The 17,526-nt window shown below is 43.7% G+C and overlaps 2 protein-coding genes across 7 annotated transcripts in view; both read right to left on the bottom strand.

Moving 5' to 3' along the window:
* The window catches only part of LOC118094000 (cytochrome P450 2J2-like), a 38,439-nt gene extending 37,953 nt beyond the window's left edge, over window positions 1-486 (bottom strand). For 2 of the 3 annotated variants that reach the window (XM_088669256.1, XM_088669258.1), the window contains exon 1: window positions 223-486. In XM_088669256.1, coding sequence (XP_088525382.1) covers window positions 223-444 — 222 coding nt within the window. In that variant the 5' untranslated portion in view covers window positions 445-486. The remainder of the gene's footprint in view (window positions 1-222) is intronic. The other variant, XM_088669255.1, reaches the window with a different exon arrangement.
* Window positions 487-1,824: 1,338 nt separating this feature from the next.
* LOC118093577 (cytochrome P450 2J2-like) overlaps window positions 1,825-17,526 on the bottom strand; it is a 35,085-nt gene continuing 19,383 nt past the window's right edge. For 3 of the 4 annotated variants that reach the window (XM_060274317.2, XM_088669259.1, XM_088669260.1), the window contains 7 exons: window positions 16,254-16,403; window positions 15,704-15,864; window positions 14,582-14,758; window positions 9,081-9,222; window positions 7,512-7,699; window positions 6,222-6,363; window positions 1,825-2,579 (listed from right to left, as the gene is read on the bottom strand). In XM_060274317.2, the coding sequence (XP_060130300.2) occupies window positions 2,392-2,579; window positions 6,222-6,363; window positions 7,512-7,699; window positions 9,081-9,222; window positions 14,582-14,758; window positions 15,704-15,864; window positions 16,254-16,403 (1,148 nt within the window). In that variant the 3' untranslated portion in view covers window positions 1,825-2,391. The remainder of the gene's footprint in view (window positions 2,580-6,221; window positions 6,364-7,511; window positions 7,700-9,080; window positions 9,223-14,581; window positions 14,759-15,703; window positions 15,865-16,253; window positions 16,404-17,526) is intronic. The other variant, XM_088669262.1, reaches the window with a different exon arrangement.

Here is a 17,526-nt window from a genome sequence, read left to right as displayed (position 1 = left end):
TTTGAAACTGACTTTTTAATGACAACATATAGTAAATTCTAAAAGTGCCACACTGTCAGGTAATCATGATCATATTATTTACACTTCCCAGGCAATATAGTTTCTAAACTCAATGTGTGTGTGTGTGTTTTTTAAAGCATAACATTACAACTTCATTTTCCTAAAAAAAATAATTCTATCTACAGCCCCCTCCCCCCAGCGATCGCACTGCGCTCCCTTTACCTGGCTGATGCCCAGCTGATGCCCAGATCGTGCTCGGCTGCCTGCCCGAGCATCCATGACAGCCTTGCAGCAGCGACAAAAGGAACAAAGACTCCTCTTTCTTCTCCTTCCCAGGAGCCCCTCTTTCTTCTCTTTCTTTCCTCCTCTTCCTTCTCCTTCCCAGGACCACACGCTCTTCCTGGTCCTGGGCTGCTCGGTCTTCCCGGGGCGGCACTGGCGCATCACATTGACCTGCAGGGGCTCCCTGGTTGGTCACCGCGCTCCAACCCCCCCCCCAACGTGTTAAGAGCCGAGCCAACCCGACGGAGGGAGGACAAACGCAAGAATCGCCACACACAGAGGCATGTCCATAGAGATAGGAAAAGTAAAGAGTGATACTTGCGCACACACTTTCTGGCTCTGTTTGCGTGTCCATAGAGATAGGAAAAAGTAAAGAGTGATACTCGCGCGCGCACTTCCTGGCTCTGTTTGCAAAAAAAATAAATTACGGGATATTTCCCCATTCGGGATGACAGTGGGAAACGGCTTTAAAAACGGGGGTTTCCCGGGGAAAACAGGAGACTTGGCAGCTATGCTCTAAATTCACTCTTCCCTCCCACCGATCCAATTGAATATGTTTAAAATGATATACTGATTTGGAGCGGGGCATAAGGAAAGAGGCATACTTTGCATGCTTAAAATTTCAGGGCCAATTTCTAGCATTTCTGCTTAAAGGGTCGCAGGCCAAGATAGAAATATCTGCCCAGCCTTATCCTGGAGAAGAAGAGACTGGGAGGAGATATGAGAGCCACCTTGAAATATCCCTTGGGAGAGGGAGCAAGCTTGTTTTCTCCTCCTCTGGAGGGCACAACCTGAACCTGTTGCATTTGCTGTGATTTTCCATCTTGGTTGTGGAAAAAACAATAGCCCTTTCGTTTACACTTCTTCCATTCTTTTGCCAAGAAAAGTTCCAGAGGTTTGATAGCTTTCCTATCTAAATTCACTCCAAGTTGTGCACAGACTCCTTTCTCTCCCAACTCTATCTCTGCCAACTTAGGATGTCTCTTCATGTTTTCATCCATGGCTTCCTTCCACTCCTCCAACATCACAACACCACCATTTGGCTGTTCCAATCCTCTAGTCACCTTTTGTGAAGGACTTCCTCATTACACCATCTGTTGCCTCCAACTCCACCATTTCATCCTTCTGTTCTGGCAATCCATCATCCATATTGTTCTCCAAAGACTCTTTCTCCTCTTTAATTCTACTTTCCATTTCATTCTTCTGTTATGTTAGCTTTTGGGTGGTTGCTTCTGTACCCATCTCTGATGTTTCTCCTTATTAAAATATGATACACACACACACACACACACACACACACACACACACACACCAATTGCTCAGTGTTCCTCCATCCCTCCATTATTCTTAAAGCCACAGTTATCTATGAAGGATAGGATAGCGGAAATCAGGGGAATGTCTCTTTTAAACTCCCCCCCCCTTTCATTCCTTAATTGTGATAAGGGATGCGAAACCTTCAAATATTCCAGAGTGCCTCCACACAACCTATTTGACTCCTGATACCATGTGTTGTTCTCAACATGAAGTTCTGGGTTCGATGTACTGATTTAGAAGAGTTATTTTATTAACAAGCATACATGTACAGTATCCATCAAAGAAACTTAACCTTCTTCAACTGGAGAAGCTGATAGCCTTGTTCTTAGGAGTCTACTCATCTTGAAGAAACAATAACATATCTCAGCATGGGGTGTGTGCTGTAAGGGGGCTGCAGAAGAGGGAGAGAGAAGGAGGTGTGGGAATGTGTGTGTAAGGGAGATTTGACAAAAATAAGGGGGAGGGGGAGGGGAAAAGGGAGCAAGGGTAATAATGGGGATGCAAATAAAGGTGCCAAAGAGGAGGTAGTAAGGAGGCATGGGGATAGGGATGAAGATGAAAGCAGGGGCATGAAACGGCCTGAAGAAGAGGAGGAGATGGGGTGAAGGGGAAAATGGATGCAAAGCAGAGCTGCAGAAGATAAGAGAGAAGTGGCTTCAGAAAAGAGACCTCAGTAGTTGCATGGGATGAGATGGGAAGGGAAGGGAATATTCTAGAGGGTTCATGTGTCAGGAGTGGTCAAGGGGTCGCTGAGTGGTGGAAGGAGGGGTGCAGCCCCTGATATTTTCCTATTTTTTATGTGTTGCAACGGGGAACTGCACAGAGTTTATAAGGATAGGGATGTGTTGAAGCCCCTATTATAGCCTCTTTATTGAGTTTTTTGGTTCCTTCTGGCAGCTGGAAGCTGTATGCCCTCAGCAGGCTGGTCAGGAAGATGAATATTTCGATCTTTGCCAGCTGCATTCCCAAACAAACACGAGCCCCTGAGGAGTAGACAAGAAGAAGGCAGCAAGTGAGCAATTATTTATTTTCCCGTATTCACTGCTTTGTAGCTATAAACATTCTACATAACACTTTGGCAAACTAGACATAGTTAGGATAGGGAAAACATCAAGGCTGCTGTCAATTTCCTAGCCTAGTCAGTGCTAATCTTTCTGTCTTCTTTTTATACCTATGTTTTGTTCTGTAATTTGTTCCCTATCTCATATCAAGGAAGATACATTCAGGAAGAGGATGGATTGAAGATGAAGGGTCCTGTGTGAGGAGCAGGGCAGAGAGGATTGTCCAGGGCTAGAAGCTGGGGTAAGAGGGTCTAGCTCCCAAGTGAGAACTGGGAGGGTTCACTTCTCTGTGTGCAGAATAAGGGTAATAATAATAATAAGAGCTTGGATTTGATATCCCGATTATCACTACCCGAAGGAGTCTCAAAGCGGATAACATTCTCCTTTCCCTTCCTCCTCCACAACAAACACTCTGTGAGGTGAGTGGGGCTGAGAGACTTCAAATAAGTGTGACTAGCCCAAGGTCAGCCAGCAGCTGCATGTGGGGAACGTGAACCCGGTTCCCCAGATTACGAGTCTACCACTCTTAAGCACTACACCACACTGGATAATAATATTTGTTTGTTTGTTTGTTTGTTTGTTTACTTACTTACTTACTTATACCCCGCCCATCTGGCTGAGTTTCCCCAGCCACTCTGTGCAGCTTCCAAAAGAACAGAACAGAACAGAACATTAAAATGTAATAATCTATTAAACATTAAAAGCTTCCCTAAACAGGGCTGAAGATTTAATTTTGAAACAGGACTTTGTAATTTCCTTCTCTTCTCTTCTCTTCTTTCTTTTCTTCCTTTCCTAATCTTTTTTTTATTTTCCCTTTTAGATTAGCATGGTTTTTATTGTGTCTCACGTATAAAACTTTAAATAAAACTTGATTTTAAGAAATGAAAGGAAAACTTTGCTCAACTGCCCAAATCAGCAATGCAGAAAGGGGTTAAGACCATGGAGCAAACTGTCCTGCCAGGTTTACTTCTCCTTGGTAGGAACTAGCATTGCTGCCTGAAAAGAAGTTGGATGGCTTGCAGTGGTGGTGTGAGACAGGGAACAGCAGTATCCTGGTTCTGGCAGTGATGCCTCTCTCAGGGACAGGTGGAAAATGTATGGAGATCCAGATGGTAAGTGATGGAGGCCCCATAGTTGTATGTGCATGTGTAGGTCCCAAGCAGAGCCATAGCGAGGGGGTGGTGAGATGGGTCCCCACCAGGGGCGCAGGCCGGGGGGTGGGCACAAAATGTCGCCTTCTCTTTCCTTAGCAGTAGCAGCAGCAGCATCTGGATGCTGCAGCCCGGCGCCACAGCGGGAACAGAGGGGAATGGAGCACAGTGCGGCTCCCTCGGACAGCACATTCGCTTTCCCGCCTAAGCTGGAACGGACCATTCGGAACCCCAGTCATAGTCATAGTCAAACTGTCAACTGCCATATAAATGTCAATTGCTTTGCTGAAAACTTTTATTAAGACATAATAAATTTTCTGTGAAAGAATTCAATACAAGGTGAAGTGTGTGAGGAATTGAATGGGGGTGGTGGAGGAGAGGCGGAAACAAGGGCTAATTTGTCCATGGCTAAGGGGTGCAATATGGACAGTTCTGTCAGGGGCAGCAAGATCACCTAGCTACAGCTCTGGTCCCAAGACACCAACCCAGAGATCCCCTTAACTTACGTACTTCCAGTTGATCGCACAGTCATCTTATGCGGAGGATCCTTTGGCTGAGGGGACCTTGGTGCATCAAAGGCAGGGGAAATCCGCTACAGCGCAGCGGTCCCCCAGAAGAACCCCAAATCAAGCGTTTTGGGGGCATAGGATCTGGCGGGTGCCAGAAAGCAAACTCCCCCCTCCCCGGAAAGCTCAGTTTTTAAGCCCCGAGAGCGAGGGGGTCGGAGTTATGGTGCATTGGATGCAAGGTTTCCTTTGATGGCACAAAGTTGCGGGCTTGAGAGGCATTAGTGGTCAATTCTTCCAAAGTTATTGCTAAATTAAGGATTGTGCCATGAGTATTTGCTTTATTGGCTAAAATTGGGGAAATCGGGCCACGGGAACGGGATTCAAAAAAGGAAGTCGGTCCCTTACCACTGATTGATTTGGAAAGCAGTTATGTTCCCCCAAAGCCGGGAAAATATTCTGTGACATCTAAACTTCCAAAGATTGAACTTAAACTCCCCCCCCCAGAAGCAGGGTAAGGGGGGGGGAGTGTTATTTATCAAAAACCCCTGAGAAGTTCTGAAATATGGACTGAGAAAGGCCACTTTTCATTCTGGAGGAGGCACCCCGGTCAATACGGTGAAACACCATAATGATGTCATCAGTAAGGAATTTGTTTTGTATCTGGAGGCTTTGAAGTCATTGTGGTGGAAGGAATAGAAATAAATTTGACTGTTAACACCAGGAATTGCAATTTACTTTCTTTTGGAACTGTTTGTGAAACTTAATTAACCAAGTATGAACTTAGAATGATATTATGTTGTCAAATTGTATGTAAATTTCGATTTTCAAGTCCGGAGATACAGACTACACCATTTACTGTTTTTCAAACTCTGCTGTGTCCTTGAAGATGGAGAAATGCCAACAGACAAAACAACACCTGGTTTTCAAGAGACAGTTATGATGTTGCTGTCAGAATTTAAAAGTGAGGTGAAAGCAAATTATTTCAGATTAAAAAGATTAAGCAACTTATTGAGGATGAGAAAAAACAAGAGGAAATCCCTGAAAAGAGGGAAAAGGAGAGAAAACTGAGGATTTATTGGTTGGTGAAAAACTGAAAACCTATAAAGAAAGAAAAGGTCGAGATCTAGGAAAAAGCATGCAAGAAGCACTAAGGAATATCGCTTTCACACAAAAGAGAGAAGAATTATTTTTGGGACAGAGAATAGAGAGGGAAGCTGAAAATGTCAGGGTTAGAGGTTGGCCATTTAAAGATTTGGTGATATTTGGGGGGCAGCAGGGGGAGAAGAAGGAATTTTGGGTTTTAAAACATTTCAGAATGGGAGTGGAGTGAAAAGGAAAAGTTGCTGTTTTGTGTACAGGTAAATCCAGACTGAAATTGGACTGATTTATGGAACTTGCCGAATTGATTGGGAGATTCCATGACCAGAAAGAAGAGACGGTGAAAGAAGATTGGAAATAGTTAAAAATGTATTCGAAAAATTATTGAAATATCTAAATCTACGGTTATTTTTGGAAGTGGTTTTAGGCTGTAGGGAGTGAAGTACAAGGTAGTTTTGTTTGAAATTAGGTATATGCTAGTATTAAAAGGATAGGAAATTGTAATGAAGGTTAGATTATTGAAAATGGTTAAAGTTATGATGTATGAAAATTGCTAAAGATGAGGTAAAAATGAAAATCAGAAAGGGGCGACTTGAGGAAGTCCACATAAATATGAATAGTAAAATAGGAATTCCCCTAACTTGCCACTGCCTTGCCCCATTCTGCTGACCAGCAGTGCCACTCCAGCCAGAAAGACGCTGCTTCTGCTCTGGCCCACTCCCTCATGTGCTGCTGATTTCATTTCCTGGAAGCAGACAGATAAGCACATCTACAGATAACAACATAGTTTGGTCTTCTGCATTTACCTGCACCAAATGGCAGAAATTCTTCTCTGTCCACAAATTGTCCATCCTTGTCCAAGAAATGATTTGGGTTGAACTCTGCAGGTGTCTCCCATCGTGTTGGATCAAGAAGAACAGAGCGCAGATCTGGAAGAATAAAAGTCCCCTGCAAAGAAGAAACAATTGACTTGGAACACATTCAGATCCATAGCTGCCAACCCTCCCTTTTTTGCGGGAAATTCCCTTATTCCAGCGCCGTTTCCCGCTGCTATCCTGGATTGTTAGATATACCGTAGACCAGTGGTTCCCAACAGGTGGTCCACGGACCCCCAGGGGTCCACAAGCTATGCCAGAGGGGTCCGCAAGATGCTATTAGAATAAAAAATATATAAAAAATATATTAAATATATTTTGTATGATAACAGATTTTTTGTTTTGGCCGCTTCCTGCATGAGCAGAGTCTAGCGCAAAACTAGAATTAGATAGAGGCAGTAGTTCTGCTGTATGCCGTTAGGTGGCGCTTTACAAACACTACTGTTTTGCAAAGAGGCAGCGCGTGTATTCTAAACGCTCACCTCCCCAAGATGCTTTGCGCGCGTCGGCTTCATTTGTGCGCTACTGCGCAGGTACCCTGTCTTCTCCATTCCCCTCCCTCCTCCCTGCCGCGCGCTCACTTTTTAATTTTAGGATTAGGAATTAATGGGGGTCCTTGTCACAATAGTGGCTTGATGAGGGGTCCTCGAGAAAATTTTGTTGGGAACCCCTGCCGTAGACTGTCCCCGGGACAGGTGAGGCTACTGATCTTTTATTTTCAAATCCGAAAGTGGACAAGTGAGGCTGCTGATCCCTTATTTTCAAATCCGAAAGTTGACAGCTATGTTCAGATCAATACTTTTTTTTTTGTCCCACACTATCCCGAGACTAATCATTGCAGAGACTGATCTGAATTATTATTATTATTATCATCATCATCATCATCATCATTATTTGGTGGGTGGCTTTGTATTCTTCACCGTAAAAACTTTCTGTACAGGCAGGAACACAGGAGGACCTTCACCCACCTCTTTTAAAATGAAAGCTCACAGTCAGGCTGAGACCTTTGGCCACTACATGCTCCTCCCCTGCCACAATTGCCCCATGGAATGGAACTTGGCGATGGTGAAACATGTCTGCAGGTGTAGATCCTGCTCTTGCCCTTCAGATTTTTGACTAGACAGGAAGTTCCTGTATGGCTGGCTGCATCTCTCAGTATGCAACCTTTTGCTGCTTTTTGCACTTGGGCTACAGAAGTGCAGCTGTATCACACTTTTATACCTTGGGAATGAGAAAACCACACAGCTTCACATCCTTTGTACATTGCCTAGGCAACCCAACAAAAAGGACATATTTAAAGCGCTGCATTTCATGAATCACAGCATTGGTGTAGGGCAGTTTCTTATTATCTTGATAGGAGATTGAGTGAGCGGAACGTATAACATCTTCGATTTCCTCGTGCATTTTATCTGGAGAGAATGATGGAAACAGAAGATTTATTGTGAATACTGCATTTTATTTCAGGTGGACATATAGCATAAATCTCTGTGAATGAGTCCCAGTTTCTTGCATTTATAGCACATTTAGTCCTCCAAGGAGCTCAAGTCAGTGTACATGGTTCTTCTCCACTCTAGATCCCAGGTGTGAAAAGGTTGAAAGTGAAGCTAATCTCAGTTGTTTCTGGTTACCAGAGCTGGCTGGATTTGCTGGAGGGCTGGGATCAAAGCTTGTCTGTCTATATCTATATCTATCTATCTATCTATCTATCTATCTATCTATCTATCTATCTAATCTATTCTTCACCCTGGCCCCCAATATTTCCTACTTTGTGTCATTAATCCTCATTTCCTCACCTGATCTTTACATCACTCATGTAAAGGTAAAAGTAAAGGACCTCTGGGCAGTCAAGTCCAGTCAAAAGAAAGGAGGTGAAGGAGCCAGTGTATGTCCACAGACAGCATTCCGGGTCATGTGGCCAGCATGACTAAACAACTTCTGGCACAAGTGGACACCATGATGAGTGCCAGAGTGCACAGAAATGCCGATTACCTCCCACCGCAGCACTACCTGTTTACTTACACTGGCATGCTTTCGAACTGCTACGTTGGCAGAAGTTGGGACAGAGCAACGGGAGCTCACCCTGTCATGCGGATTTGAACTGCCGACCTAATCAGCAAGCCCTAGAGACTCAGTGCTTTAGACCACAGCGCTACCCATGTCCCTCATGTACTGGAGCATGGAGAGGCAGGAATGAGGCTCAGTCACTTATTTCACAGCAGGGGCATTTTTGTACATTTGCTGCATAAAGAAACTGCTAGCAGATCAAAACAAAACAGGTTGTGGTATGGTTTCAAACTGGATGGGGGAACATGTTGATTCCTGCATTGCAGGGAATTGTATTAGAAGACTGGATGGGGGAACATGTTGATTCCTGCATTGCAGGGAATTGTATTAGAAGACCCTTGGGGTCCCTTCCAACCCTACAATTGTAGGCTTCCATGATGACAAATGACAGAGCATTGCCATTAAACTCATGTCCAACTGTAAACTTCTTAGAGACATTTTGTTACTTGACTATTCTGCTCATTCAGTGAATTTAGGGCAAGGCCCATGGTTTCCCCGGGTCCCAGCTTTCTGGGCATTTTACATTTTTGCCCATTTGTAGGAAAATGTTGGTGGGAAAAATGATCTTTCCAGACATGTAAGTCAAAAACATGTAGCTTATTTCAATATCGTTTGCCTTCTATAATTTACATCATAAACTCACTTTTAACTCTTTCCGATATGAAACCTTTAAAGAATTATAGTCCACCACAGTGATCCACAGAAGCCCTGGCTCTCCTCTCTCACCTTGGATATCTGGATGACTTGCCAGGAGGAGAAGTGCCCATTTCAGAGAACCGGAGGTTGTGTCCGACCCTGCTACAAAGAGGTCAGAAATGCACTGGACCAAATTCTCTTCATCATAGGTGGACTCTGGGTCATTCCTGCTCTGGTGTTGAAAATGGGGAAAGCGACATGTCATTTATATGCATTACAATCTGTCCTTCAGCACTTACTTGATCTTCTTCCCCCCACTTATTACCATACCACCCACACATGCTTCATGAGGGGTGGGGTGTCCTCTTACACTGCCTGAGGTGAAATGGGAAGCTGCTGCCACCACCGCCCTACTGTTGCTGCCGTCACTCGCTGGATCATCACCTTGTCGTGGTGAGTGGGCTTGTACATTCCTATGACGCTTGTGAGTGAAGCCATTGGGAATCTCATACTCCCAGCAGGGTCACCCAAGGTGGTAAGGTCAAAGGGGAGGAGCAAGACAAAGAATGATCCAAGAAGTCATAAACGGCAGAACAGACGGATGATACAAAGAAGTATGTTACAATGGCTGTAAAGGTGGGTGAAAGCTGCAGGAGATAAGAATTTACCGGTCGTTGTGACTACTTATGCCAGCAGAACAAAGCCTTACTGCGAAGACTGTGCATTGGTCAGCATGCGCTGATCTACACACATAAAACAAATTCACACCCAGTGGTCGGAAATGACAATTGAACTTTGTAATATGGAATATATGGACAGATATAACACAGATAATGAGCGTCCTGAACGCAGAACTGCCATCATTGCAAGAGAAATGTGAAATTTTAATACCGATATTGCAGTGCTTCAAGAGACTTGAAGAGCAGGCAAGGGACAACTGAAGGAAGAACATTCTTCTGGAAAGGTCTATCTGAACAAGAACGTCAAATACATGGGGTAGGCTTCGTTATCAAAAACGATCTTGTGAAGCTCCTGTCAGAAGTCCCTACCGGACTTCTGGTAAACTCACCAAAAACCAACAAGCTACTATTACCAACACACTCGTTTGACAGAAAAATAAATTTAAAACTTCATGGAGGTATCCTCGGTCAAACCACTGACACCTCTTAGACTATGCCATTGTCTGTGCTAAAGATTACCGTGATGTACTCCTTACCAGAGCTATGACACATGCCGATGACTGCTGGACAGATCACTGACTAATAGGTGCAAAATGAACACTCAAGCCCTTCAAGACCCCATTAAGCGGGGTTAACTACTCTATTCCGAACTTAAAATGGAAATTGTAATGCTGGTGGTCAACAAAAGAGGTTTCAAGACTGTCTTAAGACAATTTTTAAAAAATGTAGTATAAACACCAACAATTGGGAAACACTTGCCTGCGAGTGTTCCAATTGGAGAATACCCTTTACCAAAGGTGTCATGGGCTTTGAAGACACTCGAACTCAGGACACAAGGGAGAAACCTGCTAAGGGGAAGGCACACTTGGCAAATCCACACCATGATCAACTCCTGCACAGAAACCAATGTCCCCATTGTGGAAGGACGTGTGAATCCAGAATTGGCCTCCATAGTCACTTACGGACTCATTGTTAAAACCGTGTTTATAGAAGACAATCCGACTATGAGTGATCGCCAAAGAAGAAGAAGAAAGCCTGTTGCTGCTGCCTGCCTTACCTGGGTTGCACAGCAGTGTCTACAAAGTGGCAACAAAAACAGGGGGCTCGGTGAGATCTTGGAAGATTTTGGTGAAATCTTGCCAGAAGCTGTCCCCTTTCCTTCTCCACTGGCTAGGCAGCACACCTCCAGAGATGCCTCCTGTTGGCATTCTATTGCTCAAGGCAGCTGCCACAGCCTGGCTTATGGGTGTTGTGCTTCATAGCTGGTTATGATAAGAAACCCACACGCACATTCCTGTGTATAGAGTGGTAGCTGCTGGTGCTGCATTTCAGGATCTGTGGGTTGGCGTAATAAGCCAACACTGGCATGAAGAGAGGGATCCAGTGGAAACTCTGGCATCAGATATTCCAAGTGTGTGCTACCGTATTTCACTGCCTAATGGACACCACCACATAATAGTCAAGCTCCTTTTTTAAAGCCTTAAAATCAGTCCAAAAGCATTCACTACATAATAGTCACAGGCAGGCGTTGGCAAGGTTATCTGGCCATGGGCCGGATCGTTCCCACAGACATCGTCCGTGGGCCGGATGGGCGCAGCGCAACACTGGAAATGGCGTCTGCACATGCCCGCAGCGCTGGAAATTGCTTTTGCGGCTGCACAGACGCCGAAAATCTCGCCTGCACAGGCAAGATTTTCGGCGTCTGGTCATGCGCAGACACAATTTACGGGGTCTGCACAGGCGCAGGCACCATTTCCGGCACCACTCGGCGAGTCCCCGTGCCACACCGCACCGGTTTAGCGCAGTGCACGGGGGACTTGCCGAGCGGGCGGCTTGGTGACTGGGCGGCTCATGGGCCAGATAAACGACCTCCGTGGGCCGGAATTTGCTAGTGCCTGGTCACAGGGCATTCTCAGTGTGCATGCAATTGCCTTGCCCTGATTTGGACTACCTTTACCTGTCCACAAGTTTTCTGTGCATCCTAATCACACCAGAAACAGTTAGTAACAAGTAATAAGCAATGTTAACATAAGTATGTTTGTTAATAAAAACTATTTCCTCGCATAAGGGTCATGCCTTGGTTTTTCACCACATTTTTTGAAAAGAATAATTGGCATAAAAATGTGACAATTATGTGGTGAAATATGGTGTTGTGTTGTTGTTGTTTAGTCGTTTAGTCGTGTCCGTCTCTTCGTGACCCCATGGACCATGGCACGCCAGGCACTCCTGTCTTGCACTGCTTCCCGCAGTTTGGTCAAACTCATGTTCGTAGCTTCGAGAACACTGTCCAACCATCTCGTCCTCTGTCATCCCCTTCTCCTTGTGCTCTCAATCTTTCCCAACATCAGGGTCTTTTGCAGAGAGTCTTCTCCTCTCATGAGGTGGCCAAAGTATTGGAGCCTCAGCTTCACGATCTGTCCTTCCAGTGAGCACTCAGGGCTGATTTCCTTAAGAATGGATAGGTTTGATCTTCTTGCAGTCCATGGGACTCTCAAGAGTCTCCTCCAGCACCATAATTCAAAAGCATCAATTCTTCGGCGATCAGCCTTCTTTATGGTCCAGCTCTCACTTCCATACATCACTACTGGGAAAACCATAGCTTTAACTATACGGACCTTTGTAGGCAAGGTGATGTCTCTGCCTTTTAAGATGCTGTCTAGGTTTGTCATTGCTTTTTCCCCAAGAATCAGGCTTTTTTAATTTCGTGACTGCTGTCACCATCTGCAGTGATCAAGGAGCCCAAGAAAGTAAAATCTCTCACTACCTCCATTTCTTTCCCTTCTATTTGCCAGGAGGTGATGGGACCAGTGGCCATGATCTTGGTTTTTTTGATGTTGAGCTTCAGACCATATTTTGCGCTCTCCTCTTTCACCCTCATTAAAAGGTTCTTTAATTCCTCCTCACTTTCTGCCATCAAGGTTGTGTCATCTGCATACCTGAGGTTGTTGATATTTCTTCCGGCAATCTTAATTCCAGCTTGGGATTCATCCAGTCCAGCCTTTCGCATGATGAATTCTGCATATAAGTTAAATAAGCAGGGAGACACTATACAACCTTGTCGTACTCCTTTCCCAATTTTGAACCAATCAGTTGTTCCATATCCAGTTCTAACTGTAGCTTCTTGTCCCACATAGAGATTTCTTAGGAGACAGATGAGGTGATCAGGCACTCCCATTTCTTTAAGAACTTGCCATAGTTTGCTGTGGTCGACACAGTCAAAGGCTTTTGCATAGTCAATGAAGCAGAAGTAGACGTTTTTCTGGAACTCTCTAGCTTTCTCCATAATCCAGCGCATGTTTTCTATTTGATCTCTGGTTCCTCTGCCCCTTCAAAATCCAGCTTGCACTTCTGGGAGTTCTCGGTCCACATACTGCCTGAGCCTGCCTTGTAGAATTTTAAGCATAACCTTGCTAGCGTATGAAATGAGCGCAATTGTGCGGTAGTTGGAGCATTCTTTGGCACTGCCCTTCTTTGGAATTGGGATGTAGACTTCCAGGCATATCCGCAACTGAGTAGCTCTGAATCTACTTGTACTTGTCCTCCGCTCTTCCTCAGTAGCATGTTGGACGCCTTCCGACCTGAGGGGCTCATCTTTCAGCGTCATAACTTTTATATGCCTGTTGTCTTTGTCCGTGGAGTTTTCTTGGCAGGGATACTGGAGTGGCTTGCCAGTTCCTTCTCCAGGTGGATCACGTTTAGTCAAAACTCTCCACTATTACCTTTACATCTTGGGTGGCCCTGCATGGCATAGCTCATAGCTTCTCTGAGTTATTCAAGCCCCTTCGCCACGACAAGGCATTGATCCATGAAGGGGGGGGTGAAATATGGTACTTTCCACTAAACACATTTAACCATTCTTTTGTCACCATAATAACTAAGCATTGTTCAAAGAGGAAAAGATGAAAATATTTTTTTTGTCCTTTCTAGTATATGAAGAGAGATGAGACAGGGATTTAAAGTCATAGTTTAGCTTAAGAATATTTTGTTTCGGATTTTCTGTTTTCTCAGTGCACATTTGAATGTGAGATGAACATCAATCCAGAAAAAATTATGTACAGAGGGAATGCTCCAAAGCAAGACCCCTTAACACACTTGTTTCCACTCCTTTACACTCACATTTCTTAAGCATTTCTATAGATGCTTATGGATGGATATCAACCCACTTTAGCAACTAAACTCACTATGAGAAATATTGGGGGGGGGGGACTCAATGGCATTCTCAACTGAGATTTTTTTAAAAAAGATACTGTGGTACCTTAGTTCCCGAACAACTTGGAACTTGAATGCTGCAAACCTGGAAGTCAATGTTTTGGTTGCGAACTTTGCTTCGGAAGCCGAATGAGCTCCTGAGCTTCCATTTTCACTGTTGCACTGCTAATTTGTGTCCCTTCCATTGTAATCAAAGCCTTCCATTTCCGATTGCAGTGTTCTGAGGTGATATTTGGAGCTTATATTTGGTGCTTTTGTTTTTTCATTTTTTTGGTGTTTGTGTGGCTTTTTCATTTTTGTGACTGTAGCTTGTTCTTGTTTTATGATTGATTGATTGATTGATTGTGTGATTGCGGAAATGGATAAAAGCCCCCCATCCAAACAATGACTATCATCAGTGAAGGTAAGAAAGAATTTTAATTTTTATCATCTACAATACTGTCTTATTTATTTTATAGTGCAGTACATGGATTATTGCTTTCATTTTCTGGATCAATGGCCTCATTAGATAGTAAAATTAATGGGAAAGCATGCCTCGGTTTTGGAACGCTTTAGTTTTGGAACAAACTTCTAGAACAGATTATGTTTGGGAACCAAGGTACCACTGTACTGGTTTCCAGGCAAGAGATTAGTATTCACTTATAACACGGAATATAATGACTCCTTGGATGAGCAGCATTCAGCTCCAAAGCAGATACTTACTTTCTCCATCTGAAATAGATAAAAATCAATGAGATCCTGTGGCTCATGCAGAGACTGATTCTCCTTATGCTTCTCTATCTCCTCCCTTGCAAATGAAAGCATCATCTCTGCATAGGACAAGGCCTTCTTGTGGGGCCCTGGGAGATGTTTCATGAGCCATGGGAGCATTTCATAAAGCTAAAGGAAAGAGAGCAGAAATGCTGTCATTACCATGAGGAAGCTTGGTCACATAAAAAACCTGATTTGCATTCTTCTTCAGGGCTAGCATGTTAATTTGAGTCACACTAAGAAGAAGGAAGGTGTCTATAACTTTGCTGGAATCCCACAATGATTGGATTCTGTGAATTATCCCTAGCTGAAAATGTGAAAGAAAACTATGGCTCAAAATATTTTTCCAAGCATTATTCCAAAACTGGGCACAATTGCAGGACTCCTCCTGGATCAAGTTAGTGTCCTTTTGTGGTAGGTGGAGAATGGGGATTGGGGGGGGGGTAATTCAAGTATGTTTAATGAGTACTTTTTTACAAATTAGGTATGGATATAGAAATGTGGGGAAATATATTTAAATTTGGGGAAAGGCTTTAGTTGGATCATACAGAAGGTGGCTGCTTTCCTCAGCAATAGGGATAGTGCTTGAGTTGCAGGTCTCGCTTTCATTAAAAAAAACTCCAGCCAAGGTGGTGGCTCAGAGGCCTCATACATGGACGCCATCATGATTGCCACTGCTAAGTGGGTAGACAGTAGACACATTTACCGGTAGTTTTCTATGATGGTAACAGAACTATGTAATTCCTTTAGTGAAAAGATTATTTTGTTCCCCTCTGTCCCCCTTGGTGGGCTCTAGATGACCTGTTCTAAAGGTCATTGTTCCATTTTTATCCCATCTTTCCTCCCAAGAGTCTCCTGTGGTGGACAAAGTCTTCATACTCTTTTTTTATCTCAATGATAATCATGAGAAATTGATCAGGCTGTGAGATAGTAAGTGGCCCTTTTCTCAGATCAATTTAAACTTGATCTCACTTCTCCAACCTTCTATCCTCTATCATTATGGATCGCAAAATACTGATTTATGGTATTAGGGGACACCTGTTTGGCTTAGTAGGAATGAAAATGACTACTCACAATATGAGAAAAAGTACTGAAAAAATTTAGGACAAAATCCATGGCTTCTATCAGCTTCTGGAACCGTTCATCTTCAAGAGCAAACCGGTGCCCAAAAACCACAGCACATATCACGTTGGAGACTGAATTAGTGATGGGCATGGAGGGGTCAAATGGTTGACCTGCAAAATAAAGTTATACTAATATTAGTTCAGAGAAGGGGACGAAAGAGGACAAGATGGTTGGACAGTGTTCTCAAAGCTACTGTACTAACATGAGTTTGACCAAACTGCGGAAGGCAGTAGAAGACAGGAGTGCCTGACTTGCTCTGGACCATGGGGTCACGAAGAGTCAGACATGACTAAACAACTAAACAACAACAACAACAACATGTTAGTTCAGCTGCTCCTGTTCATACTGAGAGTGGGATTTCATGGGGGCCAAGAGAAACTGCTTGGATCTCCATTAGGAACCAAGAAAAGCATATCACATTCCTTTCTAAAATGGACAGAGGTAGTACACAAATATATCTCCATATACCAGCTCAGCACCATCACCCATCATCTCATACCCTTTGAACGTGCAAAAACCTCCACGAGCTGATGGGCCTCCTCTGCTACTTGGTGCTCCATGCCTTTCTTCCCCAGGCCCAGCTTCCGCATAGTAACTACACCAAAGCGTCTCTGTTGCCTCCAGGTGTGACCATTTGATAATGCAATACCTATGGAAAATCAATGAGAAATTATTACTTACAGAAATCAATGTGAAAAGTTGCCATCTCAGAACAAACAATGTTTACTGATGTTCATGCCTTTGCATGTAATAGCTGCTTAGTCTCTCTAAAGCAAAGAATTACAATTTGATGCAGAATCTGTCTTCGTTTATTACACAGGTATTTCTATGAAACAGGCCAGCATTGCTTGCTTTACACAATGCCTACCAGAACCTCACTTTCTATTGCCTTTTATCATTCAGAAACTTCATCACTGGTTCATGCAAAAGTTTTGGCTTTCCCAAATAGAACAAAAATCAAGTGGTCCCAGAAGTTGCTGCACTTTACAGTAGCAGCTAAAAGTGAGATTTCCCAAATAAATAATAATAAATATTTGTGTCACAAAATCGGTCTTAAGATAGCCTGGATTCTAATTGCCATTCATATAAATCAGGTATGTCCAACAGGTAGATCCCCTGCTGAACCTGGTCGATCGTGGGATGAATCAAAGTGGGCAATGAATGTCCGTATCATCCCCAAAAGTCTGCTCAATCCACCCCAAGATAAGCTCGACAACTGGGCAATCCTCCCCTTCCACCACCCCCCACCCCCCCACCCCACCCCATGCATGCTCTTCCTCCCTCCAATGACAATGGGTAGATCACTGCCAGTTTTTTTATACTGGGAGTAGATCACAGTCTCTGGGGAGTTCGATGTGCCTGATATAAATCACACTTCCTCTCATCTGTGTGACCCATATAAGAATGATGATAGTGTTAGATTGTATTACATGACTTGGACTCTAATTGCAATTAGAGCCTGTATCATAATTGCAATTCATATAAATCAGGCATGCAAAAAGTGAGATTTCTCGACAGCTCTACCATTTTGATTTTTGAGAACTGGTATCTGATACAGTGGTAATTTATGCAACAAAGAGTGAAGTTGCAGGTATCACAAGAGTTTTCTCATAACTTTTAACACCAGCAACCCCCCCCCACTGTTTTCTCTCTTTTTTTGACCAATAAGATTTTATTCATTTCATTTAAGCACAAACATAGTAATACATCTATATAATGTACATTCATTGCTATGCGACTCCCCCCCACCAAATGGTATACTATTTCAATCC

The sequence above is a fragment of the Zootoca vivipara genome, chromosome 5 (assembly GCF_965207765.1).
Source record: "Zootoca vivipara chromosome 5, rZooViv2.hap1.1, whole genome shotgun sequence".
Lineage (NCBI taxonomy): Eukaryota > Metazoa > Chordata > Lepidosauria > Squamata > Lacertidae > Zootoca > Zootoca vivipara.
The sequence above is the reverse complement of the archived record's forward strand: the minus strand, read 5'-3'. Positions and strand labels throughout refer to the sequence as shown.